This window comes from Meleagris gallopavo, chromosome 2 (assembly GCF_905368555.1).
Source record: "Meleagris gallopavo chromosome 2, MGAL_WU_HG_1.1, whole genome shotgun sequence".
NCBI lineage: Eukaryota > Metazoa > Chordata > Aves > Galliformes > Phasianidae > Meleagris > Meleagris gallopavo.
In genome coordinates, this window is record NC_139405.1 from 11,714,662 (window position 1) to 11,741,807 (window position 27,146).

Genomic DNA, 27,146 nt, shown 5'->3' on the forward strand with positions numbered 1-27,146 from the left:
GTGATCCTTTTCAACCCAGGCCATTCTATGATATATTATTATTTTTTTCACTGCTCTTATTTTACTTCCAGAGCACCTCTACACTGTCTGCTAGGTGGAAGAGGAGTCCTGTGGTAAAGCTTGTACTGACAGTGCTACAAGAACTGCGTCAGAATTCAGTGCACAGCAGGACTAATTGAAGTTCAATATTTCATTTTGCTGTTTATATAATAATATTTAAATATAAAGTGGTTCACCAAAACTTGTGTGACGAGAAAGAACAGTAACACAAAAAAGTAATGGCTGTATCTTGCTGTAGTGTGGAAGGGTTACCCAGACCTGCAGCAAATGTTTTATGAATGCATGGATTATTTTTCATTTGAGACTTTGGGGGTGGAACAGAACTATTCTTATATGTTTGGGAAAGAGATTTTATTTCTGTCTCTGATTTTAAAATTCCTGCTGAAGAATCTTTTGTGGTAGCTGCAGCCAAAGATGGCTGGATGGTCTCCAGTTGACCTAGATGAGAACAGATTACTTTTTTTTTCTTTTCCCTCAGGATCCAGAATAGTGTGTCTGCCTGTACCATAGTACAGGAATTTGTGGACATACTTCTCATTCTTGGAAAATGACAGATTCTTAACTTGTGCATACAGATGTTGGCACTTAATTGTTCATCAGGAAAAACATGTTAAAATGTTCTGAGGGACTGACAATTGAATCTTAACTGTGAAAACTTAAAGTGTATTTGAAGCTTGTATTTTTTTTGCATAGTCTTAAATAAAGTTTTGTGGTTCGGCCGGTATCTGCCATGCTTTGTCCCTGATATGTTCCAAAGAGACAAGCAGCTGCCAGAAAGCTTTCTTGTGCTGCCCTGCCAGTTTTAGGTGGGTAGAGAGGAGGGGATGCTTCATCTCTCAGTTAAGTTGAGCATCTCTTTCAGCAGCTCTGCCTTGCTGACTGTCTGTTATTTCTTTAGAGGAGTTGTGTTGGTTTCGGATGGAGCATTCTCACGCCTCCTCTCTGGAGCTTTTTGAAGCATCCAGTTGTGGTTTTCTTAACTCAGACTGCGTTTTATGCATTTCATAATCACGACTGATAAAGCCAGTTGAAAATAATTTCAAGATTGAGCATGTAAAATGCAAACACTTGTTAACTTTCAGGAATTTAGCAGAAATTCAAAACAGCAGAATGTCTTCAAAAGTGGGGCTATCTCAGTGTATTCTGCTTTCTTGTTTGGTTTTGTTTTGTTGGTTTTGTGTTTGCAAGAACTGGCAGGAGAAATCCAAGAGTCTTCTGGGAGTGTGTTGAGTGGCAGTGTCTCAGGTTGTGTGGGTTTTCTCCTTAGCAAGGGAATGCTCTCTATGTATTTTTATAATGATTTTTTAACTGGTGAAGGGAAGGAGGTTTTCTCTTGAGATGGCAAGCAGCTACTTTTCCATGGCTGCTGTTTTCTTTTTTTGTTGTTGTTGTTCTTGTTTCCTTCATAATGAACTTCCATCATTTCTGTCAACAGTTCTGATGGATACAGCATTTAGTTTCTAAATCTTTGGCTTACTGAGGTATGTTATATGGAGTAGTGCAGTGGGCAGAAGCCTGTTTTTGCTGCGTGACACCTGGATTACTGAGGAGGAAGCACATTTTATCATTCCTTGGAGAGGCAGGGCATAGATACCTTACTGAGACCTGCCAGTAGAAGATGCACACTTTCATTGAAGCTGAGTTAGTTGTCCTGCTTACCAGTAAAATAACCTTGACATCAGTGAGGCACCAAGGAGAATTTGGAATTCCCTGACATTGTCCCTTTGTGTTTCATTAAATTTATGAATCAGTTGAGGGTGTGCATTTTCGGTTAGTTGCAGCTCCAGGCCTGCAGATGTTCAGCACTTTCTTCAGACAGTCAATCTGATCCTCATCTCATTGGGTGTAATTTCAGCCCATGCATAAAGCAACTCCGGTCCTCTGCAGTGCTTTGCAGGGGAGGGAAAGGGTCAGTTGCAGATGAGGGAGAGAGAGAAGGAGTTCCGCCACCCCAGCCAGAGGTCAGCCCTGACAGATGAGAATTTCAGGACTTGCTGTGCCCAATCTCTGCAAACTGGGGACTGGAGAGAAAGAGAAGAAGACAGGAAGACTAACTTTGCAAATGAGATTCTAGTATTGCTCTATTTTCTGTGTGTGTTTTTGTGTTGCTTTTTAAATTACTATCGATTGTTGTTCGTTATCATGCACATTTACAGTGACAATACTGAACTGCATTGAGTTGACAGTTTTGCGGTCCTCCCCATCAGCTCTTCAGGAGATGGACTTTTATCTCTAACAGTTTAAAAATCTCTTGATATTAAGTATTTCTTAGGGCTGCTTACAGAATGCTTCACCTTGCACCTTGCCAGGCTTTTGATGTCTTACTTCAGAACCCATACGAGCTGGAATGTGAGCTCCTCAGTATGTCTGGTTTGGCAGAGGGAGCCCTGGTGATTGGTTTGGCGTGTTTTTAACGTGTTTCTCCAGGTGAAGTTACAGACTGGTTTTAGCTGGAAGAATTTGAAACAATTATAGAATTCTTCTCATACTGTTGTTTTTTTTTTTTTTTTATGAGTTTGATTGCTTTGTAAACAGAAATAGAATGAATGTCTTGAACATAAAATGTGAGGAACAACCCATAGAGACTTAAATTACTTAAAATAGTCATGACAGGTTCACCTCATTAGAAAATAGCTTAGCCTAGCTTCTAGTATGTTGGTTTCCCTTGAGGCTGAGTTATCAGATGGCTTTTTCTTGCCATCTGTAATTGATTAATTGTAAGGAATCTTTGCCAAGAGGATGGTGGTTCAGTTTTCCCAGGCAGGTCAAGATCCAATGTGTTGGCCAGGTTGGGTGGCCAATGTTTTTGTAGAATAGGTCTTACAGATAAAGAATATCCCTCAAACTCTGTGGCAATAACAACAGCATATCAATATTTTTCGGAATAACCGTCTCTATATATGACTTAGCAGCTTGTGGCCATAAATGACATACTGGCAAATACTTAATTTTTATATAATGAGACTGTACTCCTGCTAAGTTGAGAATCTCTGAGCTGAATGAATACACGAGCCAGGGACATGCTGCCCGTACTTCTCTGCTGCTTTGAAAGAGAGAAAATTCAATTTGACATAACTAACTGCTGCTCCTTGGTGCTTTGTTAGTAGTTGTGAAAAGGGATGTGGGAGGGGGAAGAGCTATCGCTCTGTATTTCTGTTTGTTGAATGAAGTGCTGAAGAGAATGCCCACCCCTCCCATGGCACCTTTTGCTATTAAAAAGCTGCAGACAGGCACTAGTATTCATCAAGGAAACTGCAACTCTCTGATAAAGGGGATGTTATTTTCTAATTGTTAATTTGCTTATGATTCTGTTAGAGGAGATGAGCATGTAAATAGAGGAGAGGGCTATATCCCCAGATATTTAAATTCAGGAGCCTTTTGTATTGCAGGGACCCCTGTGTGCAAATTGCATTTTGAAAACTGCTTCCTGACCTTGGGGTTTGCTGTCTTCATAACAGCTCATAGAGCATTGCCAAACTAGTTGCGAAAAATCTGCCCGTTAACCTCATAGTCTGCAGAGCTCAATGCATGAAATTGCTGTCTGAAGATATGCCTTCCAAGACCCTTGACCAGGCCAGATTTTCTGTACTAAAGATTGCTGTTGCCACAAAAATACCAAATGTTTGCACAGCAGACAAACAACGTTGATGATGAAGCACACTGACCTTTTTTAGAACAAGCTATTTAGAGCACATTCCTAGGGCAAGTCTCTTTTGCTTTTCTTGGACTGTATCTTGCTTCCTAGAACTGTTGGCTATACATTGACATGTCTGTTGCTAGAGATGATTAAAAATATTAAAGAGAAGGTTTACAAACTTCTCTGCTAACACTGATACTACAAATCATTAAACCAAATCCAAGCGTATTTTAGTCTGTTGTATTTTACTGAATCAGTTTTAATGATGTTTATTTTTCTGTTGTCCCTATGGGAACCCTGGAAGATTCCAAAATGTAATAATTAAAGAACGACAGGCCTTTCCTTACAATATAAAGTGAGAAAGAGTTTTGTGGTTTAGACAGCTATGCTGTTGCTTGTTAACAAGATTTTTTGCCTGTTACTCTAGCCAGGCCTATAATGGTCAAAAAATGTTGAAGTCAAGAACGGAGGGTTTGTTTTCAATCAGTTGTTTTTCAAGTTAGAAGACTTTAACGACTGGTTTCAATTTGTTCAGTAGTGTTCATCAGTGGTACTAATACTTGTGTTAAATCACTCATGTTCTCCCAGTGAAGGAGTACTTGTCACTCGTTTCACCTATTCTGAGACCTTTATTCTTTTTTATTAAGTTACAAGCAACTGATTTTGAGATCTCTGTGGACTTGAGAAAAGTACTTTTTAAAATTTACACCTTGAAAGAATGCCTGTGCTTTAACTGTCATAAGTATTCTGAGTGAAGCAGTTGTAAGTTTAAGGTAAAAACATTAGTTTATTTTCCGTGCAAATCTCAGTGTCTTGTGGCTGTGTTATTACTGTTTGGACCTAAAATCCTTTTTTTTCAGTCTATTTCTTGAAGCCAGAGCTGATGTTTCCAGAGCTAGAACAAACAGAACTGCTGTTAGAGAGTTGATTGTTTGCATCTGAGGTATCTTAGAAAAAGTTAAGTTCAGATTTCTTGACCTCTGCGTCAGCTTGTACAATTTTTGCTGCACTGCCAGGGATATTAGGAAGGAAAAATGGGGCTGATTGGAAAATTCTAAGGAACGCTGTTACTTTTGTAGTGCAGTGATACCAGTTATGTTATGGCTTGTATGGTCAAACTATACGAGAATGCAGAAAAATCTTACTTTCATATTTGGATTTGGGTGGGTGGGCATCTCTTTGTTTTGGGTTCTTCTGTTCATTCAGCTTTATACCTGTGTGGTTTTTCCACTAAATGTGGAATTAATGCCTTTGTGAATACAACTGTTTTCACTTCAGAAGCTAAGAATTAAGTGTTCTTGAAGTTGTCTGTAAAACTGTTGCATGATATAGAGTCGGGACCAGTGCTGCCCAAACTAGTCTTCTTTCATCTGCGTTTTAATTTTCTATCAAATACAAGAGCTGTTTGGCAGAGAAATGAATAGCATCCAAAGGTCAAAAGTGAATACCTCAATGAATTAAACTTCGCTTCTGCAGTAACGGATAACGTGAAATAGAGCTGCGGTGGACAACTATGAACGTAAAAGACTATGTTGTTCAGTGGACTGTTTTCTTCAGGGCAAAAACACCCTTTCACTAACAGCAGTTTCGGCTTAGTTTTTATCGGTTATTATTTCCAGCTTTGAATTCACAATATTGCATTATAGAATACAGATATATAAGTAGTCTGTTGTTTTCAGGACTCTAATTACATCTATTTTATGCTGCTGTTACGTTGTTTTTTGTTGGTTTTTAATGATTGATATTTCTCTTTTGTTTCAGCCAAACCATTTACATCTAAAGTGAAACAGATGCGACTACATAAAGAAGATTTTGAAATCCTAAAGGTGATTGGTCGAGGAGCCTTTGGTGAGGTATGTACATGAAGTAGGCAGGAGGAAGGATTTGAATATGCTTTTGCAGATATGCGATGCTGAAGAGAGACAGTTGACAGCCCGTTTATCATGTACATATGTACAATTTTACGTTATGCAGACGTAATGGATGATAAGATCAACCTAACAATTGATGCAAGTATATTTGGTTTTGTATATGTTCTGATAGCTCACTGTAGTTTAAGTCTCTTAAATTTTGAGAGGAAACATCTATACATGGGGTGAGAGACAGCGTTTCAACCATCTGATGATGAGCTATTTGCTTGACTCTAATTCTTTCTAGTCAGCAGATGGACGCTGCCGAGTTACTGACAGTGTAAAGATCTAGTCTTTTCTAATTATACTAATGACTAAATTGTCTGAAAGCAGTTTTCAAGAACTTAAGTGAACATATTGGTACTGACATCCTAGGAACAGAGAAATCTCTCTATTCTTGTCACTTTATTTCCTCAACTTGATATTTAAACTTTGTTTTCCTGCATTTCTTCTTACTATTGAGTTATAAAAAGCTTTTGTTGCTTCTAATTGAATAAACCCTTATTTTAAGTTGTCAAACAAGGCCGTTCATTACTAGGTTTTATGGACACTAGAAGTGTAAGAATATGCAGACTGAGGAAGCCTGAATGAATAAATCCTACTTTTCAGCCTCTGCTTCTTGGTACTAAGTACGTGTGCTTTCCTCTTCGTGCAAGGCACTATTTATGTCAAAAGAACAACTTTATATATAACAGTGGCTGATTTTTTTTTTTTTTTTGGTGGTCAAATGTGCTAAAATGGGAATAGTATGTGAAGTCTGTGCAGAACATTGCCTATTTGCCTCAAAAAATCTAAGAGCTAAAATCAGTCTTTTCCTTCTACTTTGGGAAATGTTTTTCAAACTGTGACATTCTGCAAGGTTTGAGAGCATCTCTGAAGGCTTCATGGCAGATGAGGAAGAGTTGGTTAAAGCTTTGCTGATCTACTTGTTTAGTGTGAAAATTTGGCTTTGCTAATCTGTGATTATGGAAAATCAAATTTCTGTAGTTTTAAGAAACTTTAAGAAGATTTTTTACTGTAGTGTATCATCGGAGCTCTCAGTGATATACCTCAGTGTAAATGTCATCACTGGGCAGATATAAAAAACAACAATGAAAGGATAGCATTTACTTCATCACCCTTTGGTTGTTTTGGCTCTGTCTGGACTGATGATTCCTTATAGAAAAGACTAAAGACTATACTGTGAATATTATCCGTTCATGGATAATTGGTCTTTAATCTTTTGCCACAGAGAAAATGCTGGATTCACACCATTTTGAGACAAATGTTTCTGCATGAAACAATGATTTTTCTCATTACTATCATAGCAGTTGCAGCTTAGTTCATGTACGGATCACATAAGATGCAAGGAAAATCAGTGATGTAAGCACTTTCTTGTCAGAAGAACCATGTGTAAACCATGTGTATCTTGTTTTTGTCTGCTGAATCAGCATCAAAATGCACAGCGGCTAAACCACCACACCACACACACACACACACACACACACACACACACACACACAACCCCCCAAAAAAAAACAAAACAAAAAAAAAAAAACAAAAAAAATCCTGTAGTGCTTTCTTAAGTTTCTTTGCAATGAATCATACCATGAATAGTGAGAGCTTAATTTTTCCCATCTTTTTCTGGAGACTGTGCATAAAGTTCTAGGAACAGTGTTTCTTTGTAATGCCCTACCTGGGAAAGACAGCTTGAGTACTTAATTAATTGTGAAAATCTTCAGCAGGGAGAAAACTTGTTCTTACATGTTCTTAAAGAAGGACTTAAAATATATCAATACAAGTATTTATGAAGTATACTGACTAGTTTAAAAACAAATTTCCAGTCTTACTTAGGCATCTGTCTAGGAAAACAAGTTCTGTGTGAAAGTACAGCAATGTTTAAAGAAGGGCAGACAAATTTTACTACTTTTTTAGCCACTGAACACTATATTAATATTCAACTGTGAAATACCTTTGTGATGCAGCAGATGATAATAGTTTGCTGAGACAGATTAAGAAATCTGGAAAAAATATACTTTCTTTCCAGCCGACTGTAAAGGAGACCAAAGCTAATCCAGGTAGCAAGTCTCAGGCTTTTACACTACTCAATGTCTTTAATTTGCATACTCAATATTTCCCTTTTTATTTATGCGTGTTTGATGGAGAAAAGTAGTTTAAAGATGGCTTACAACTGTAAGAGATTCCTGGTTTTCTTTTTCCCTTAAGTTCTTAGCCTGCTCGCCGTCATTATGAGAACGCTTCCTTTTTGTCAAATGAATGATGTCTACTTTCCCTCTCCATGTGTACATTTACTTTTTTAAGATTTTGAGTAAAAGAGTGCTGTCTCTAGAAAATACAGATGTCTTCCCGATGTGGTCGTCAGGTGTTTTCATTGTGCTTGCTTGCAGCATGTGGTTTGACAAATTTTAATGGACAGCCCTAAACGAGAAGAATTTGTGCTTGGAAACTGAAGGAGGCTGCTAGAGAGAGTGCACGAGCACTGCTGATTCCAGTAGGCAGTTCTTACTGGTGTCTCTTAGTAGTATAAAAACATCCTGAATTTTGGCACCCAGTTATGAACAGTAACAGTCTTCCCCAGCCATCAATCCAGAGGTTTACCGTAAGACTGAAACTGTAAGAAAAGCTGAAGGAGAGCTGTGCTCAGATGATGTTAGTTTCTCAAGAGAGAAGAGGCTGTTAGTTCCCTATATGTTCCTTTCAAACTCATTTCCTGGGGGGCTGGCTACTCCTCATCAACCAGTGCTGGCCTTCCCTTTTTTTTTTTTTCCTTTTCAGTAGTAGCTTCTGGCCTAGCTTCATTATATTATGCATAATTATGATTTTATTTTTAAGATCGTTACTTTTTGCGGTAGAAGATATGTGACTGGCAGAATACCAGACAGTACTGCTGTTTGTGGGAAGTACAGAAAGCTGTTGGAGGAATGAAGGAAAAAAAAATATGACTAAACCAAAGTGTTTACATCAGCACATACCAATAATTTTTGTTGAGCTGCTCACAGGAAAATGTAAATTAAAAAAAGCAAGCAAACAAAACTTCCACCGCAAAAAAAAAAAATATATATATGTATTTTATTGAGTGTCCAATTTTAGTAAATTCCAGTAGGAAGGCACTTCAGGATAACTACTTGGGAATGGCTGTTCATTCTTCTGTCTTGACGGCTTCTTTGGGAAAGAGAGTACATCAAAACAGCACTCAGTCTTTGTGCATTTATACAAAGAGCATATAGTGTGTGTGTGTGTGCGTGTGTGTGAGAGCACTGTGGTGTCTGTAATCAGCTTTCAGACTTTTTTGTTGCATTGGACTGTTCTTTGTTAAGTGTCAGATTATTGTTTCACAGTCAAATCCTGAGATAAGCAGTTTAGAGTTTACTTCGATAAAGCTCTGAGACACCTGCAAAAAGGTGTTGTGATTGCCAGGGAGTTGTGATGTTTTTGATCTGGTTTTGTGCGTACATAGTGGCTATTGATATGGAATAACATTAATGACTTCCATGAGCTAAAAGGTTGCCTCTGGTTGTAAACACAGCTGGGAAACATGAACTCATTTTTATTCTTTAGTCACTGCTCAATACTGGTCGACATTCTAGGGTACCAAATCCCCGACTGTGTGAAACCCTGTCCTCCAGCTGTTAACCAGAGGCAGCAGTGTGACTCCTTTGGTTGTGTCCAAGTGAGTGCTGTACAGGGCACTGCAATTTTAGATGGTTATGAAATGACCATGTGTAATTCAGAGACTAAGGAATATAGTTTTTGGGGGAAAAACCATAGCAAACACACAAAAAGCCTTTCACTGAGCAGCAATGAAAGAACCCTGGAGTTGGATTAAAAATCCCTGTGTTCTGCCTAATCCTCTGCCTGACTGTCCTACAATGTCAGTGGTGCTGGAGGTAAAAAATACTTTCCCTCCAAGCAGCAGCAATCTTGTCAACTCTTGGACCAACATGTTTATTTTTCTCCACAACAGTGGCAGAATCCTTTAATGTGTTTTAGGCATAATTATGTAGTAGCTTCATATTGTAGAGGGCACCCGTGTCATCCAAGGTAAGATAGAATTTAAATGCTGGCCGGTTGCAGCATTTCTCTTCCTGCCATTTCTCATTAAAGCTGGTACAGATGTGGCTTGACAAATTCCTAGCTGGTAAAGTAAAAAGAGACTGAAGTTTCAAAGTTGCATAGCAGTTCATGTATCACTGCAGAGGATTCATCTTTTCCTCCTATGGAAAACTGATGCTCAGTATGGGTGTGATTTATGAAATAACATGAGATTGTCTAACAATCTACTTTGGCGTTTCATATTCGAAAGTACTGTGGAGGGATTTCAGATCTGGACATCGGCCTCAGTTTTTATGCTTGGAGTAGCCTCTGAAAATGTCACCTCATAAGCTAAACATGTAGTTGATCTAGTACCTTTTTCTATTCTGTCACTTTTTTTTTTTTTTCTTGCTTCCAGCCCCCCAGGCAACAGTGTAAGCAGCAGGACTGATAATGCATTGCTGCCCATATGGAAGGTGACAGCTGCTTTGTCAATGAATCTGTACTAAGCAGAAGATACACTTTTAGATATACTTAAGTTAGACATCTGATTATTGCAGTTCTGCTAAGTGTACTTTTGGCCTATAAAGCTGCTGCAGCTGATGACACATTTGAAGGTGGTGGAAAGATGTTTGTGGGATATTCTTGTGTTCTTTTTGTTATTACTGTTTTCGCACAGACTTTGTTTGCTGATTATGAAAGAGGCAGAAGGAATGTAGGAGTCGATCTTGGTTGTTTTTTGTTTTTTTTTTTTTTGTCACTGTCCTGCAGGGTGAAGATGATGATCTGGGTGAAAGCATGTTGGTTTGTAACCAAGTGTGCACAGAAATGAGCTTACTTCTTGAAGTCTTAGGGTTTATTTGAAAGGGAGTAGGCAAAATGGGGTAGTTGGGGAATGACTGATAAAATGTTTTGCTAGTGGAGCTTTTTCTATAATTGGGATGTATTAGAGTGGGTCAGTCTCACTTTGATTGGCAGCTCTGAGTGTGTGAAAGATTGATGGCCAGTTGGATTAAGACTCACAGCTTTCCTGCCCAGGGAATCCTGATAGTGAAAACATGTTTATGGAAATTTCTTCCGTTACTCTTTTAAAAATCTTTTAAAAATACTCTTTCTTAGCTTTTAACCCATCAACCCAAGCTATAAATTTCTTAGAAAAAGACTAGGTCAGTTGATTTTGTTAATATATTATGACAAGTGCCTATGATATGTAATCTTTAGCAGACAACAAAGAGGAGCAGGGCTTGTATTTCTTAAATTTTGCTTTTCTGGAAGATATGAATTTCAGTGTTTTGATACCACTGACAAGAGACATCATAAAAAGGCTCATTGGACTTCAGGTGGAAAAATGTGAAGGAATACCTTACCTTCAGAGAAAGTCTAGTGAGTTTTTTTTGAAATGTGGGTAGAAATTGTAGCAGATCTACAGTCATAATTTTTGTCAAAAACCTAAAATATATTGTTTCTTGGTTTTATGAACTGACTAATAGATCGTTGTCTTTTCTAGGCAGGTCTGTAATTTAAAGTACTGTGTAATACTGGAAGCAGGAGTCAAGAACATGAAGTGTGCAGTCCTTGGTAACTTCATGCAGATGATAGAGCAAAAAGTGTGATAGTAAAAAATAGCATTGTTCATCTACAATCACTTGGAAAGAATGATGCTTAATGGAAGTGTGATACATAATGAAAGCTTGAAATAGACTTGAATCTCTTCCAGAATAAATATCCTGTACTGCTGTGATGTTACTCTTTCTGGATAGTGGTGGTATGGTAGTGTGCATGGATAATGAAGTTAAGTGTAAAAAACACTGAGGAAAAAAAACAATTACACAACATCCTCAAGATTTCCTGAAATGAAAAGCAATGTCTTTTGATGTTTTAGCTTATCCTTTATTTATCTTTTCCAGGTTGCAGTAGTAAAACTGAAGAATGCAGATAAGGTTTTTGCCATGAAGATACTTAATAAGTGGGAGATGCTGAAGAGAGCTGAAGTAAGATTAGAGAAATGTTCTTTATAATAATCACGTACCCTCTTACTGTTCTGAATTACTACTTTTTCAACTAGAAAACGGTGTATATAGAGATTAAGGAGGTGCTTCAGTACTTAATGACAGCGTGAAGATTAATTTTAAAATACGATTAAAGCAGTTTATAAGAAGAATTGATGGCACGATGTCTTGATTTAGGTGGGGTTGAATATGGTACCCCTTTTTTGCAATTGCCCAAGAATTACCTACTATGTGAGCAACATTATAGTGCATGATTTTCAGTAGTCTTTACCGGGTATATTTTTTGTGATATAATGAAGTTGCAAAGCTCAAACTCCTGATATTTGAGGTTCAATTTTTAGATTGAGAAATTAGAAAGAAAAGTTTCAAATTAACTTGAGAATGTTTTGTGAAAACGTCAATTTACAAAACTTTGTGATGAAAATTTCCTTTTACAGCTTAAGTCAATTCTGTGTTCTTAAAATACTCTTCCATTGGCACTGTTTTGCCTTGATTTTCGACTTTTATGACTCCACCCTCAGTATCTTTCCCTGGATTTTTATAGAAGGTAATTTAAAGAAAAAAAAATTAAAAAATGCAGTCTGCAACTGAAGATAGGTGTATATTTTTTTTAAATGAAACATGTATTTGACTCGAAATTGCATTAAAATCTTTCATCTTTGCATAGTGAAAATAAACTACTTTAAAAAATAGACTTACAAAATTCAGTAAAAGCAAAAATGTTGCTTCAAAATCAATGGGAAACCATCATGCTTGAAATAATAAGAGAAATTATACTGATGAATTAAAGCCAGTTTCTTATGTTTGCGCATCAGATCCTGTATCTCTTAATGCAAACGTTATTATATGAAGTGGTATAGATGGCATGCAGACTGTTGTTAGACATACATAATGGGTTTCATCTTAATTGAGAAATTATTCAGATACTGAACAGTCTTAATACAAAGAGGTATTTCTCATGAAGACATGTCTTTATTGTAGGTTTTATTTTAGTGAAAAAAGAAGACCAGAAAGAAAGTTCCATTCTATTTTCAGATGTATACTTTTCAAGTTAGTTTAATTGCCAATTCTTTCCATTAAATCAAAGTTATAAATAGGTTTGCAAGATTTGCTCTGCAAAAGGTATTAAAAATACTTTTCCCTTGAGTCTAGATTAGTTTCTGAAAGTCTGTTAGCCTAAAAAGAATTACAGCTCTGTTTTTCCATGTATTTGTAATCCATGGGCATGCAGAGGGAAGGGAACCATCTGGAGGGAAAATGCATTACAAGGCATGATGTGCAGCAGCTATAACCTGTCACTCATGATGTCGATGAATGAATTGCTGTCATTACTTCTGGAACAGTGATGACTCATTTTGGCTCTGTTAGCAATGTGCTGTATTAACACAGAAATACATGGGAAAAATACACAGTTCAAGAATACAGGCATGTAGGTGTATGTGTAAATGGTAGAGTTAAGTTGTTTGTATATGCCTGTATTGCCTTCATGGGAAGTGAGATTCATTTGTGAAAGCACAAATGGAGTATGTGTTAGGGGGTTTGTGAATGCCAGATTGAAGTATTCACTGCAAACTCTTGAGAGGGTAATTGTATGCAAAAACTTCATCACAAGGAAGTTAAATGAGGTATGAGGTCACTGTCCTCTTTTGTATTATAAAGAGCAGTGTTCCAAATGCTTGCCTGTGACAATTCAGATGCGGAATAGAGCTGGACGTTACCGATACAAGGAGAACCTGAGTGTCTGCAATGGCTTCCTGCTGCGTTCTCAGACCTGTTACCATGAGTGCATTTGTGCCACACCGGGGCCAGTTGAGGCTCAGGAGAGATGAGGGCATGCGTTATGCAGCGTGGAAGCAGTCAGCACTGCTTAGGAAGTGGTAACGCTGAGCTGCTAAGACACCCACAACCTGAATCCTTTGCTGGTTGAAGGCCATGGTAACATGATAGATGTACGTGGAGACCATTGAGTTGTCTGTGCCAGGGAGTTTGATCAGATGATCTCTAGAAGTCTCTGCCAGCAGTTCAAATGGACAGTGCTTAAGGAAGAGTACATGTAATTGTTGTACTTACTTGCAGCCTTTCGGTACCTAAAGGCAGCCTACAAACAGGAGTGGAATCAACTCTTTGAAAGGGAAGATAACAGCAGGACAAGGGGAAATTAAGTTGAGGGAGAGAAGATTTAGGTTGGATGTCAGGGGGATGTTCTTTACTGCGAGAGTGGTGAGGTGCTGGAACAGACTGCCCAGAGAGGCTGTGGATGCCCCATCCCTGAAAGTGTTCAAGGCCAGATTGGATGGGGCCCTGGGCAGCCTGGTCTAGTATTAAATGGGGAGGTTGGTGGGCCTGCATGTGGCAGGGGGGTTGGAGCTTCATGATCCTTGAGGTCCCTTCCAAACCCAGCCATTCTGTGATTCTGTATCATTGAGATAAAGCATTCAGTCTTCCCCCATTTACAGAGGTTTCAGTAAGGCCGGAGTCATTACATTCCAGAAAGTCAGACCCCAGAGATGCATATTGAGTCTATGGAAAAAAGAATAGAGTTTGCTGTGCATCTCTTCCTTTCATCCATGAGAAGGTATTGCTTTGTCCTATGCTCTGGGTGTTGTGATGGAAGCCCTCAGCCACATGGTTCTCTGGCGATCTAGAAAGGGAGGGCACAAATGCAAACCTTTCTTTAGGGAATAGGTTCAGTTATTAGTCACATTAAATAATAACTATACGTCCTTGTGCGAACGGGGTTGTATTGATATATAAATTGCTTTTACTGATGCACTTACAGCTACTCTAGAATTTTCTCTCATTTGGAAGCAGAGTAAAGGCACAAAAAAAAGCATGAATTTATACAATTGAACTCTTAAAGTAATTACAGGAACCACTTCTACTGTCTTTTTTTGGCCATGAATTAACACCAAATCCAGGAACCACTTAGACTACTCGGCTGTGCACTGTCTCAACTGATCTGCTGTGATAATAGCTGTTGCTGTTAGCTCTAGGCACGTTGCCCAGATGTAGGTATCTAGGGTGCATGAGGAATGCACAGCCTCCTGTTAAATCATGGCAAAAACAACCGGAATTATATAACCTCCGAATTGTGTAACAACAAGTAGACAAACTACGTGTCATACTTGCGAAGAGTTTGTGGTATCTCCTGAAATATCCTAAGAGTTTGCTAATAAGGAAGGAAAAAATGTAACGGAGGCACGAGCAGCTGTTCTTCCATCTGAAGATCATCCTCTTTCTCCTCCTGTCCTCAAGTCTACTTTTTGATTAATAACTTTTGACAGTATTTGTTTAAAGTATTTAATCAGATTTCAGTGCTTTATCTCATGCATTGTGCTCTGATTAAAACATAGCATATTTATTTTCCTTATTCATACTCACTGTATTCACCAAAATGAGGTCTATTTAATCATACACTGAATGATAAGCAGCAGCTTTTTCTCCCCTTGCATCACTTAGCTATATAGTATAATTTCACGTTTGAAGAAAGTGGGCTTTTCTGATGCATAATTTTGGTGTGATTAAAAAAATATAATAAGTGACATTTTAAGAGTGAGATTTATTTTTTTTCCATGCGTGATGTTAAAAAGTAGCCAACTTGCAAAGTGTTTCTTTGTGTATTTTACTTAAATGCCTATAATAATTTTTTTTTCCCCCTTCAGACAGCATGTTTTCGAGAAGAGAGAGATGTGTTAGTGAATGGAGATAACCAGTGGATCACAACATTACATTACGCGTTCCAGGATGAAAACTATTTAGTGAGTTTTGTTTTTATGTATGTATTAACAGGAGTTCAGATTATTGGTTGTGATGTGAGAGACAAACATAGCTTACTAATTGTGTATTCTGGACCATACAAACCTTATGAGCAACTGTGATGGGATTTAATTGGATAGCTTACCTTTGATTAACAAAAATGAAAGTGTTTACTGACTTAAATGTTCTATTTGACTTGTTTTTACATGGTAAATGTTACTGATTGCTGCTGTGCAGTTAAAATATGGAATAGTCCCATTTTTGAAATAATGGTTGCTGCTTGTTTTTTTTTAAATCCACTTATGTGTTGTAAAGCAGCATTCATCCAAGCAAGAATGTTTGCCAAGTCATCTTAAAAAAGAATTGGAAGATGTAGCTGTAGATTAAAGCATCTCTTAATATTGACTATTAGTTTTCAAGTATTTTGAAAGACTTGCAAAGAAGAAGATAGTATGAGAAAACATACTGATTTTCTGTAAAATTTTTCCACATGTGTTTTGATTGTGGTATTGCAGTTATGGTAACACTTACGACTCAAAATGTGAATAACTATGCATTGGTAGGTTTTGATAATTTAGACTGTATTACTTTGTGCTTTTGAATCTGTATCAATGGTAAGTTCTAATGTTTTCTTAAAAATCTGATACATACACAATCTTTTGTTGTGTGCAGTAGAAGAAGTGCTATGCTCAGAATCTTTGTACAGTTGCAATATTTATAGCTTTTCTGTTCACTCAGCTCAGATTCTCGGAGATATATGGATTTTGGGGTAGTTTATATAGAAAAAAGGTTCTGCATTTATGAATCTAAGTATTGTCTTAAAAACCTACCAACCTGTTTTATGCTTTAATGTGGGCAGCAAACATGATCTCATGTTTTATGTAGTACGGATCTTCCTTTCAACAGTACTACAGGGTAAATACTATATATTCAGCATCAGCCTACTGGCATTTGTGGCGGTCTTTCCACTTTGTCTATTTTCATTAAGCACAGAGCAGCTTCTGTTTTTCCATAGTCTGTTAGTGGGAGCGAGTCTTGCAGCCTTTTGGAGAAAACCTCAGTAACACTGTTTCTCATCATTTTTGTTTGCGTACTAATACTCCTCTACATTGTTTTTATCAAAACAAAATAGGATATAACAGAAGTGTCTTTAAAAAAAAAAAACAAAAAAACAAAAAAACCCCCAGAAAACAGTTGAGCAGTGGATATTGTTGGGAAGTGGATACTGGTTAGCTTGAATTTAGGAATGCCCTTGTCACTCTCTCACCTAACATCATCGTAGACAAGCTGACAGAATACAAGTTAAGTTGGCAATATGGTGGGTTGAAAATTAGATTGGCTAGAGTGAGTTCTGATCTGTGACAAAACCAGTGTTCCATACTGGAGCAAACATCTTCATTAGTGGGGTGGCATGGACCCTCAGCAGGTTAGCAGACAAAAATCTAGAAGTGGCTTGTATGCTCAGTAGTTATGCAGTCATTCAGAGACTAGAGAACTGAAAACAAAATGCTGATGAAGTTCCACAAAGGGAAATGTGTTGTCCTGCATCTGCAGAGGAATAACCTCAGGCATCAGCACGTGCTGAGTGTTTGTTAGCTGGAATGCAGCTTTGCTGAGAGAGGCCCTGAGGTACTGGTGGGCAAGCTGACCATGAGCCAGCAATGCACCCTTGCAGGATAAAGAGTATCTTCAGCTGTATTAGAAAAAGTCTTGACAGTAGTCAAAGGAGATTTTCCTCTCTGTCCTGCACCGGTGAGGCTGCATCTGGAGTACTGGCACAGCTGTGGGTTCCCTACAGTACAAGGGAAAGGTGGAGCTACTGGAGCAAGTCCATTCCAAGACCTGAAAGATGACAAAAAGGGTTGGAGCATCTTTCGTATAAGAAGAGGCTGAGAGCTTCAGACTCTTCAGCCTAGAGAAGTAAAATCTTGGGTGGATCTCTAATCAGTGTGTATAAGTGCATGATGGCATGGGATTGAAGACCAGGAAAACAGATGTTTTTCCCTGGCACCCAGAGACAGAAGAAGAGACAACAGACACTGACTTAAACGTGTGAGATTTCATCTGAATGCAAGAAAATGCTTTTCTGCTCTGAGGGTAGTCAACCACTGAAACAAACTGCTCAGGGAGTCTTCATCCATAGAGATATTCAAACTGCAGCTGGCCTCCATAGTCCTGGTCAGCCTATGTAACTGATCCTCCTTGAGCACACGGAGTTGAACTAGGTGATAAGAACAGGTCTCATCCAGCTTAAATTATAATAGGGATTAAATGACCATTTGAACTTGTAATAATTACAAGTATGAAATAATGTCCTTAAATCTGTGGGATGTTTTCTCTTGGAAGGATGGCGCTCTTGTTCAGTAATATTTTGTGAAGTATTTAAGACTTGAGTATTTAAGTATCATTACTGTGTTTGACAGAAGAATACTGGATGAAGCTAATAATGTTTTGTTGTGAGATTCACTGTATATGGATACATATAAATAAGAAAAAATGCACAAGTAGGTCAAATATTTAAATGAGACTGAAACAGATATAGTTCTTGGAATATACGAACATCTTGGAATTTGTAAAGCTCATGGTAATTTTTGTAATTAATAAATTCTTATGCATCAATTAGGTTTAGGTTTCAAGTTCACTCAGTAAATTGTTTCTTCCTTTGTTTTCTTACCTTCCCCACACCAAAGTACCTGGTTATGGATTATTACGTTGGAGGAGACCTGCTTACATTGCTCAGCAAGTTTGAGGACAGATTACCTGAAGATATGGCTCGTTTTTATTTGGCTGAAATGGTGATAGCCATCGATTCTGTGCATCAGTTGCATTATGTCCACAGGTAAGCAATTTTGGCTCCAGATTCCTGTTGGAATTAGAATTACTTGCTGGAGTAAAAATAATTCCCGTTAAAGTGTTTAAGTTACTAACAAGTATTTACCATAACAGTAAGCATGACTGCGTTCATCTTCTGAATATTGAGATCTGTTGATAGCCTTGTACCATCTGATCAGAGACATGAGTAGGGAGATTTCATGATTATCCAAAAGAATGCACTGGATCTTGCACGTGTGTTCAAATTAATGATCCTTCAGTTATAAAAGCAAAACTGGAAACCTATTCGTGAAATGTGTCCATCTGTGAACAGGTTTATTGAAGGATTAGATTCTGGTTCTTGGTTAATTTGTTCAACCTATAAAAGCTGAAAGTACGCTATTTTTGTATTCTGCTTTGGATTTCTCACACCCCTCCCTCGCATATTCTTTTGAACTTGAACAAATTGTCTTGAAAATGAAATGATGACAACGTTTCCCTAAACAGGAAGAAGGACACAATGGTACTTACCTATACATTGGCATATTAAAGAATAATATATTTTGTTCAAAGGAAATTTTTAAGTTGCTTGTCCCTCACATACCTGTAGGCTGTGTTTGCTTCTGTAAACCTAGCATCATCTTTGCTTTATTGTATCATTCTCTACTGAATTCCATGGCAGTTCTTTTAAGCTGAGCAAAGGATTACTTTACAAGATGCAGAAGTTTTAAATACACACTGAATAAATTTACTTTGCTTGCTGTGATGGAAATCAGTGGGAAAACTCAGCTGCTTAAACTGCGTCATCAACCTGGCTGAACCAGCTTTTTTGATAGGTCTGTCATTGTCCTTTGTCTGTACTGGGCAGTTCTGCTGTTACTGTTCACATTTCTGTGATTGACTTCAGAAGAATGGATTTTTTGTATGTTTTTGTTGTTTGTTTTGTTCAAAAAGTGTACTTCAGTTGGCTTTGGTTTTGGTTCAGAAAACTGAGTTGTTTTCTTTTCTTTGACGTTGTGGTTTTTCATCAAGGAGCTATAACTAGAAGTGCTTCGGTATGAGATTGATGCTAAACTGCGAATGGCTTTTCTGGAGTATTTTGAAGTCTGCTAGTTTTGATGAAGAGCTGTGTTCTTGATAAGGAGGTCTTTGTGATGATGCCTTTTGGAGAAGCCCAAGCCAAGTATTTTCCTTAACGAGTTTCTTGAATTTTGAGTATTTCAACTGTATATTTCTGACAAACTGTTTCTGCGTTTAGGATGTAATGTGGAAGGTATTCAGTTTTAATTTGGATCTAGCATTTCAAATGCATTTGTTAGTGAACTGTTGACATGCTTTTGTTACCAGGTGGAAAGCTCCCCACTTACTACACAGACTGTTTTAACCGATAAGCCTGCAGTAGTAACTTCTGAGGAGAAAATCTCATGTAGGTGTAAAGTTTGGATAGAACATGAAGTAGAGTTGCAGTCCAAAGCAACATACTAGTTTTTATGCCTGTGCATCTATTACTATTGAATGCTTAACAAAAAAGCCTAAGTGAATTCTGTTTGTTTTGCCAGTGGGATTCCTATGTTTACAAACCAAATTCTAAATTTGGCATTTTGGCCCTTGGCACAAGCAGTCTGCACAGTTCATCGTTAATACTGCTGTAATACAATGCCTGTTTCTTGGGGAATGTTTTGCAAAGATTAAAATTGTGATGGGAACCTAAGCGTATATTAAATGATCAGCCTCTGAAACGTGACCCCTCTAGTATTAGTAGGGTGTTAGCTACAGTTACGCATATTATCTTACCTCAAATATGTTGAATTTGTTTTTTTCCATACAACAGAGATTAAAAAAAAAAAAATCTGATTATTTCAGTGGTAACATAGGTTTTTATGTATTTTATCTGCAGATGGAAATTGAGGTGGTAAGTGCTTCTTCTTGTTTAAATCCTTTTAAATTAAAAACAAACAAAAAAAAAAACAACAAAAAAGCCTTTAGAAGGCCTGCTTGTGCCACTGGAAGAAAAACAAACCTCACTTACTTTCTTACTAAGAAAATGTTTTGGAAGGATTATGGAACACCTATGTTAATTATTATTTTTGGTGGTTATGTTTATGGGAGGAGAGCTATGACTGCAAGGCAAGCTCTCAAGTTACATGCATTTCAGATGTCCTCTTTTACATGTGAAAGGATAGGTATGCAAAGTGTGAACATAACTAGTTCTATGAGGTATGTGAGAATCCTGTTAGTTTGATCAGTGCGTTTCTGGATTTCTAGTTGCCACTCTTTTCTTGTGAAGCATTTCAGCATTTCGAATAACAATACATTTATTTTTCTTTTCTTTCCATTTTCTGTATCACCATCCAAAATTTAAGTCAGGCTTCACTGGAATACTTGAGTTCTTAAAATGTAGAGCAGCTGAATTCTCAATGGAAGTGACATCCTTTTTGAGGAAATACTGACATAAGGGAATAAGTCCATTAGGGGGGTAAAGGAGCTGTCTATTCCCTATCAAGCCTGCCTCTGCTTTATTTCTAGTAAGTTACCATTTGTTCTCAGTAAAAATCATCTTAGGGACATCCCTGAGATATTTACAGTAGCTAGCAGGCAGTTGAAATCTGGGATTCTTTTTAGGATACATTTTACTTTCAACTATAAGTTCCAGTGCCAATGTATCCATTTCTGACTTGCTGAATAAGTGGTTTTCTGTATTCTGGGTGTATCCCATCTTTCCTGATCATTAATTTGCCTAAGTGGAAAATTTGGGGGTGGAAGGCACGTCCAGGGAGTTAGCTGCATTGCGCGGTATGTCTGAGTTGAGTTGGCACCAAGAAGTGCCAAGTGCTGTGGCCTTTGGTAAAGTGAACTGTAATTGTGGGTTCGAAAGAAAGCAGCAACATATTTTAGATGTTTATCAGACTTTGCAGCAGACGTAATGTCAAACACACACATGAAGATGTCCTTACAAAATGCTGAGAATGAAGGAAATGGGGATAGAAAATTAAGGAAAAAATAACATAAGAGTATTTTGATAGTCTGCTGAAAATGTATTACTTTGAACTGTTGTAGGATTTAGTTTTACATGGAAAACTGGAGGACAAAGTTATTTTTGTGGGTATTTGGTAAGATAGTGTTGTCTTGCAAGTTACTCCTCTATGTAGGTAGGAGAGCTCCATGAGTCTAGGCTTGCTCTTCATTTTTTTTTTCACTGAGAAAGGATTGAAAACAAAGTTCATATTTACAAACTCAGGGCTTTCATTTTGCTCCACGACCCCTTATGTTTTAAGTTCTGCTGGCTATTGCTGTAGTATCCCTTCAGGGTGGCACCCAATCTGCCGTGGGGACTGTGCAAGGCTAATGATATTTGACTTGAATTTGCTGAGGGGATTTCCTGAGGAGGATGTGATGAACCAGAAATATTTGAAATAAAAGACCTATATATGCTTCCAGTGTCAAGAGTGAGTGGATTTACTATGCTGTGAAAGTCAAACAGTTTCGTACAATATTGTGTCTAGTGGAAGTGTTAATTGAAGTGAAATGTGCGTAATGGATGCATTAGCTACTGTGGACTCGCATTCTGTGTTACTTGAGCAGAAGGAATTGAGAAACCCTAACTGTAATGCCTTAAGTGATGGTAGCCTTGAGTGGTCCTTTCAGCAGAGGCACTTTTCCAAACCCATCTTTCTTCTCTCCCATTGTTCCACTCTCCCGAAGATCCAGGCTCCAAACATCGCTTCAGCTCTGCTGAAGGGGTTTGTTGGGGCTGTGCAGTGAACTGAATTGAGGACACTGGTCCAAGCTAAAAGTGACTTTACACTTTAATCTGGGTCAGTTCTCCAGTCTGTTTGATGGAGAATGAAAGAATGGGGAGACAGAGAGAATTATTTTAAGTTGAACTTGGCAGTAAAATCATGTTTCTAACACTGTGACTTTCCCAGCATCCAGTGACTGCTACTCGAGATATCTGAATATTTTTTGAATTAAAAATATAATAATAATAAAAAAAAAAACATGAGAAACTCTTAGGGCTGCAGTTCCTTAAATGTACGTAGGTACAGAACTCTTCGGAAATATAACTTTCTCCTTTCATGTCTGATAGCTCCCCACGAAAGGACATTCTCTATTCAGTGGAGGAAGGCCAGCAAGGCAAGGAGCACATCTCTGTTCTTTCTGGTGTCCCTGTCAGTCTTTTAGCGTGATAACTATCTCTTATTAGAAAAGAGACTCACAAAAAATCATCTTCTAAACATTTGTTCTTTACCTATGATTTTTTTCTTTTAATGTAGATTAGTGTATCTTCTGGGTGCAGTTGCTTCAAAGCAGATAGATGAGAGCATTCTGTTAGCTATTATGGAATCCTGTTTAGGAATTGGATGTGGTTATCGTAAAACAGAAGCATGCAAAACTGCTAAAATTGAAAATGAGAAAGATGGCTGGGAAATAGAGCTTGATTGAGAAGAGTCCTTTTTAACCACGTGCCTTAATGGAAAAATTCTTACTGCAAAATATCTTCCACTGAATTACTCCATATTTAAAACAAAACAAAAAACTTAGTCTTGCCTTCCAAGTAAAAATGTTTATAGCAGGGCTCAGTGGATACCAAATGTGTTGGAACTTCTGAAGAGACTTTGAGCATAAAAACTTGTCATCTGTAGTGGTCACAGAAGAAAACTGTCTGCATTACAACTAACAGATCTGAGATGAGAACTTTCTCAGTGTCTTCTGAAGATGGAGGTGTTTTCAGAATTTTGAAACTTCTTTTGAAGACAAACGTTCCCATTTGTGAGCTGTTATTATATGAATTAAGCTATAATTTTACACTCATTCTTTTCTGATTATTTCAGACCTGGAAACATTTTTTCCTTTGATATCCAGAATCAATAGTAGGAAAATAAGGCAGAAACATTTTTACTGTTTCTGAATTTTTAGTCCTGATGACTGTGGTTTGGAGGGTGCAGTTAGCTCATTGTTTGGTGACTGACGATAGAGTTGGTTGCTAGTGCTTCCATTGATTTTGTTTTTGCTTGGAAGGTTCAGAATGATTCTGGTAGGAATGAGCATGACAGTTATAGGATGGATTCTTTCCTTCTCTGGAGGCTTTTGTTATGTTAGAGCTAGGTTAGCTACCTGTTTTGTTTTCTATAAAATTTGTTTGATTTTTTTGTATAATTGTGAACTGACTATTTCATACTACCTCCCTTAATACCCTTAAATTTTCATTTTATTAATACCCTGTGTGGTATCCTTTTCCTTCTCAGTAAATGAAAATATCTTTGCATGAAGTGGGGGAGTTTGATTCCTGAAAAAGCAGTTAAGGAAATGCTGTCCAGGTTAACTTCTATACGTTGATGCTGTCCTACAGTAAACATTTGCCCAAGCTGTTCTGTTGTTAGAAGATGCTACACCATGTTCCTTTTTAATAATGACAAAATGTTATTAGCTTATAAATTCTTAAGTGAGTTAAAAAGTAGGTTGCTTAATATCCTGCAAATTAGAATACTGCTTACAAGGCAAATGCTTGAGTAGGGTTGTGAGTGGTTCTGTTAGGGAAGGCTTTGTGGTTGGGGTCATGGAAGGAAGACCTTGTGCAGTTTTATTGGGAAAGTTGTGTAAAACTCTTTATTGACTCAGGTGCAGTGATGTTTATGCTGTCAGTTTTTCTTTATTAGCTACTGGGAGTCAGCCTTTAGCATTTCCTCATGCAGCAGGAAACTGATACTGTAACTCAGTAATTTTCTTTTAGTTATTGTGTGTGAAATCCGGGAAAAGGGTTTTGGAAAGGGACAAAACAGAAAACGCTGTGTAGAAGAGGAAAAGTGGGGAGGAAGTCTGAAATTTCATCTGAATCAGATCTGGTGTAATGGTGTCAAAATTGTGTTTTCCTGTTATAGGAAGTTGAGCATTTAGCACAGAAAGGAGGCAGCTCTTACACTGCTCTGTCACAGCTCTTTTATGATTCTGCGTAAGTGTAATGGCTGGAAATTCAGGCCTTAAATTTCTGCCTGAGATGTTAAAAAATGATTCATTTATTTTCTCTTTAAGCAGTCGCTATGACTTATGCTTTTTCTTACGTTGAAAGAAAATATTTCACATATGCAACTTGCTTTTGAAGACTTTCAATAAAATTATCCTTTATTCTTAATGAGTGTAATTTTGGTGTGTTTAAGCAAGCAGTGCACTTTTTGTTTTTCTCATTATTTTTGAAGTTTGGGGGTGTTTCTCTGCCAAGCTACTGCAGGAGTTAGTGGGTTACATTTAGACTAAATGATTTCTTCTGGTACAAGTTCTGGCTACATTCTTCATTCAGTCTGCTATCAGGGATTTTAGGGAGGTACTACAGTGCTTATTTTATCTGGATCGTAATTTCAATATGCTTTTTGTTTTAACAACAATGAAAGGAAAAAACACACAGAACTATTTACAGCTTACATTCGTTAATGAATGTCTGTGTAGTAGAACTGTAGATGTACATTCAACCTTTATTCCTGCATGTTTTCTTGATTTTCTGGTGTTATAAAGATTCTCTTACAAGTTGAACCTACCTGAACACATTCTGAATGGCTTATGGGAAGAAAGCCTTCAGGATGCACTTCTATTCTTTCCCTTCATTTCTGTTTTGTAAGAATAATCCATTAATTATTTTCAGATTTTTTTTTTTTTTGGTTTCATAGTTACTGCTTTTGTGTGATTTAAGCATAAATGCCTATTCATTAAAGAGATCTTCTGTACCATCTGAGGAGTCATTTCTACAGACTATAAAATATTCTTAAGTAAAAGTAAGGAATTCAAATTTTTATCTGTAGTTCACTGATCTTTCAGAAAAAGAATTTTCTTAAAATCTACTTGAGATGCCAGAGATATCATAGACTTAATTGAATGCTTATTTTATGTGTTAACATCTTGGTATGTTATGTTTATACAAGCACACTTAAACACAACTAATCAAATTAAATATTTTGTAGACCTGTGATATCTTTGCTCAGCAAGTTATTACCAGAAGTTGTTTCGGATTGACTTATCTTTTACACCAGAAACTTTATACTGTCTGCAGTTGAAGGCTGAACATACAGAATCATCAAATTTCCTGAGGAAGAAGCGATCCACAGGGATCATTGAGTCCAAGTCCCAGTTCCACACTGCACCACCCAAAATCCAAACCCTATGTCTGAGAGAGTTGTCCAAACACCCCTTGAATTCTGGCAGCTTGGGGTTGTGCCCACTGCCCTGGGCAGCCTGTTTCATGCCCTCTGCCCTCTGGGGCAGAGCTTTTCCCTAACCCCCTGACCCTCCCTTGACTCGGCTCCATGCCATTCCCTTGTGTCACCAGAGAAAATGTATTTTTTTTTTTTTCTATGGACTTGTATCACAAAGCTGGTTTTTTTTTGTTGTTGTTGTTTATTTTCAAGAACATGAAAACTGAATGGATGTCAAAAACAAAAATATGATTTACAGTGATGTCTATTGCCTAATGTACTCAAAAATAAATTGTTGCAAAGGTGCACCTCTTACATAAACATTAATTTGCTTATTTTGTTGCTTTAAACCGTAGTTCATAGAAAATGTTTGCATGAGATTCCTTATTACTAATGTCATGATTGCTTTTGACGGTTAAATGCACAGGAGAGTTGTGAATACTGAAGTTTATAACAAATGGGTTGTTGATTCCCGTTTGAATATCATAAATGAGAAAAAATGTCTCTTTTCATCAAAAAAATCAAAGGGATTCTGGAGATATCAAGGGCAAGAAATGCAGCAATTGTTTATTGCAGTGTTCAACGTCAAGCTTCATTCTCACAGATTTAATTCCAGTTATAAATAGCTTTTTTCCTTTTAATCACGGTATCTGAAGTTAACATAATAAGACGCCTTATCGAAAAAAGAACAAAACATAAGGCACAGACACGGATTGGGACTAACTAACGATTATGCCAGCTCAGTTAGAAACTCAAACACGAACTACATGTGGAAGCTGCTCACTGCAGTTTCCTTGGAGAGATACGAGCTTTTTCTATGGATGTGACGACATCCAAACTTTGTCCAGTGGTTTTTGAATGAGTTATTCAAAACTTCTGCACTATGCCAGCACGGCTTGTTGATTTGCCTCCTTATCTTTTAAATGTGTTGGCACAATCTTTCCATGATGCTATCTGCCAAAACTGTGCCTGTCTCAATTTATTTGTATGTTTTCATTATGATTTACACTAATATTTTACAGTATGGTCATGAAGCCAACGTAAAATCTCTAATGTGCTGAAATATTTTGCAAAATATTATGGAGAAAAAAGCAGATTTTCACTTCCAGTGTCTTTTTTCTTTAAGAAAGATGAGTAAGCATTTCACAAACATCTTCTGTTCCTTTTATTACTTCCTAATTCCCCAGTACTAGGTCTGTGCAATTTGACATGAATGTAATATTATTAGCAGTATCAAAAATCTTTTCCTTACCTCTGTTCTTGAGACAGTAATGAAATAATAACCTGTTTCTCAACAAACAGGAAATTCCTGTTGGTGCATAAAAAAAGAATTCCATGAACAGGAATAAAGATGTTTCCAGGACCCTGTCAGAAATTTTGATAATTTTGACACAGTTCCAGTTTAGTTCTGTTATGATTTAAATTGTTTAAACTGATCTACTTGAACATGGTGCAGTCATTACTGAAGATTGCATGTACATTTGAGCTGAAAAAACAGTTGATGTTTTGGGACGTATATGATTGTATGGGATGGATATTGCAGACTTTGACTTCATATTATGGCAATAAGAGCTCTTGTCTGAAAGTGTCTGATGGTGTGATGCTGGTTTGCACAGGTTGTGGTTTAACCTGGCAGGCAGCTCAGCACCACGCTGCTGTTTGCATACCACCTCTGCAGGGAGATGGGGGGTGGGAATCAGAAAAGATAGAACTTGCAGGTTGAGATGAAGAAAGTTTAATAGGACAAATT

At 37.4% G+C, this 27,146-nt stretch overlaps 1 protein-coding gene across 8 annotated transcripts in view; it reads left to right on the forward strand.

Annotated features, from left to right (window-relative positions):
* The window catches only part of CDC42BPA (CDC42 binding protein kinase alpha), a 158,448-nt gene that overhangs the window by 38,937 nt on the left and 92,365 nt on the right, over window positions 1–27,146 (forward strand). For all 8 annotated transcript variants that reach the window (XM_085218903.1, XM_085218906.1, XM_085218904.1 and 5 more), the window contains 4 exons: window positions 5,459–5,550; window positions 11,547–11,630; window positions 15,311–15,406; window positions 18,095–18,243. In XM_085218903.1, coding sequence (XP_085075029.1) covers window positions 5,459–5,550; window positions 11,547–11,630; window positions 15,311–15,406; window positions 18,095–18,243 — 421 coding nt within the window. The remainder of the gene's footprint in view (window positions 1–5,458; window positions 5,551–11,546; window positions 11,631–15,310; window positions 15,407–18,094; window positions 18,244–27,146) is intronic.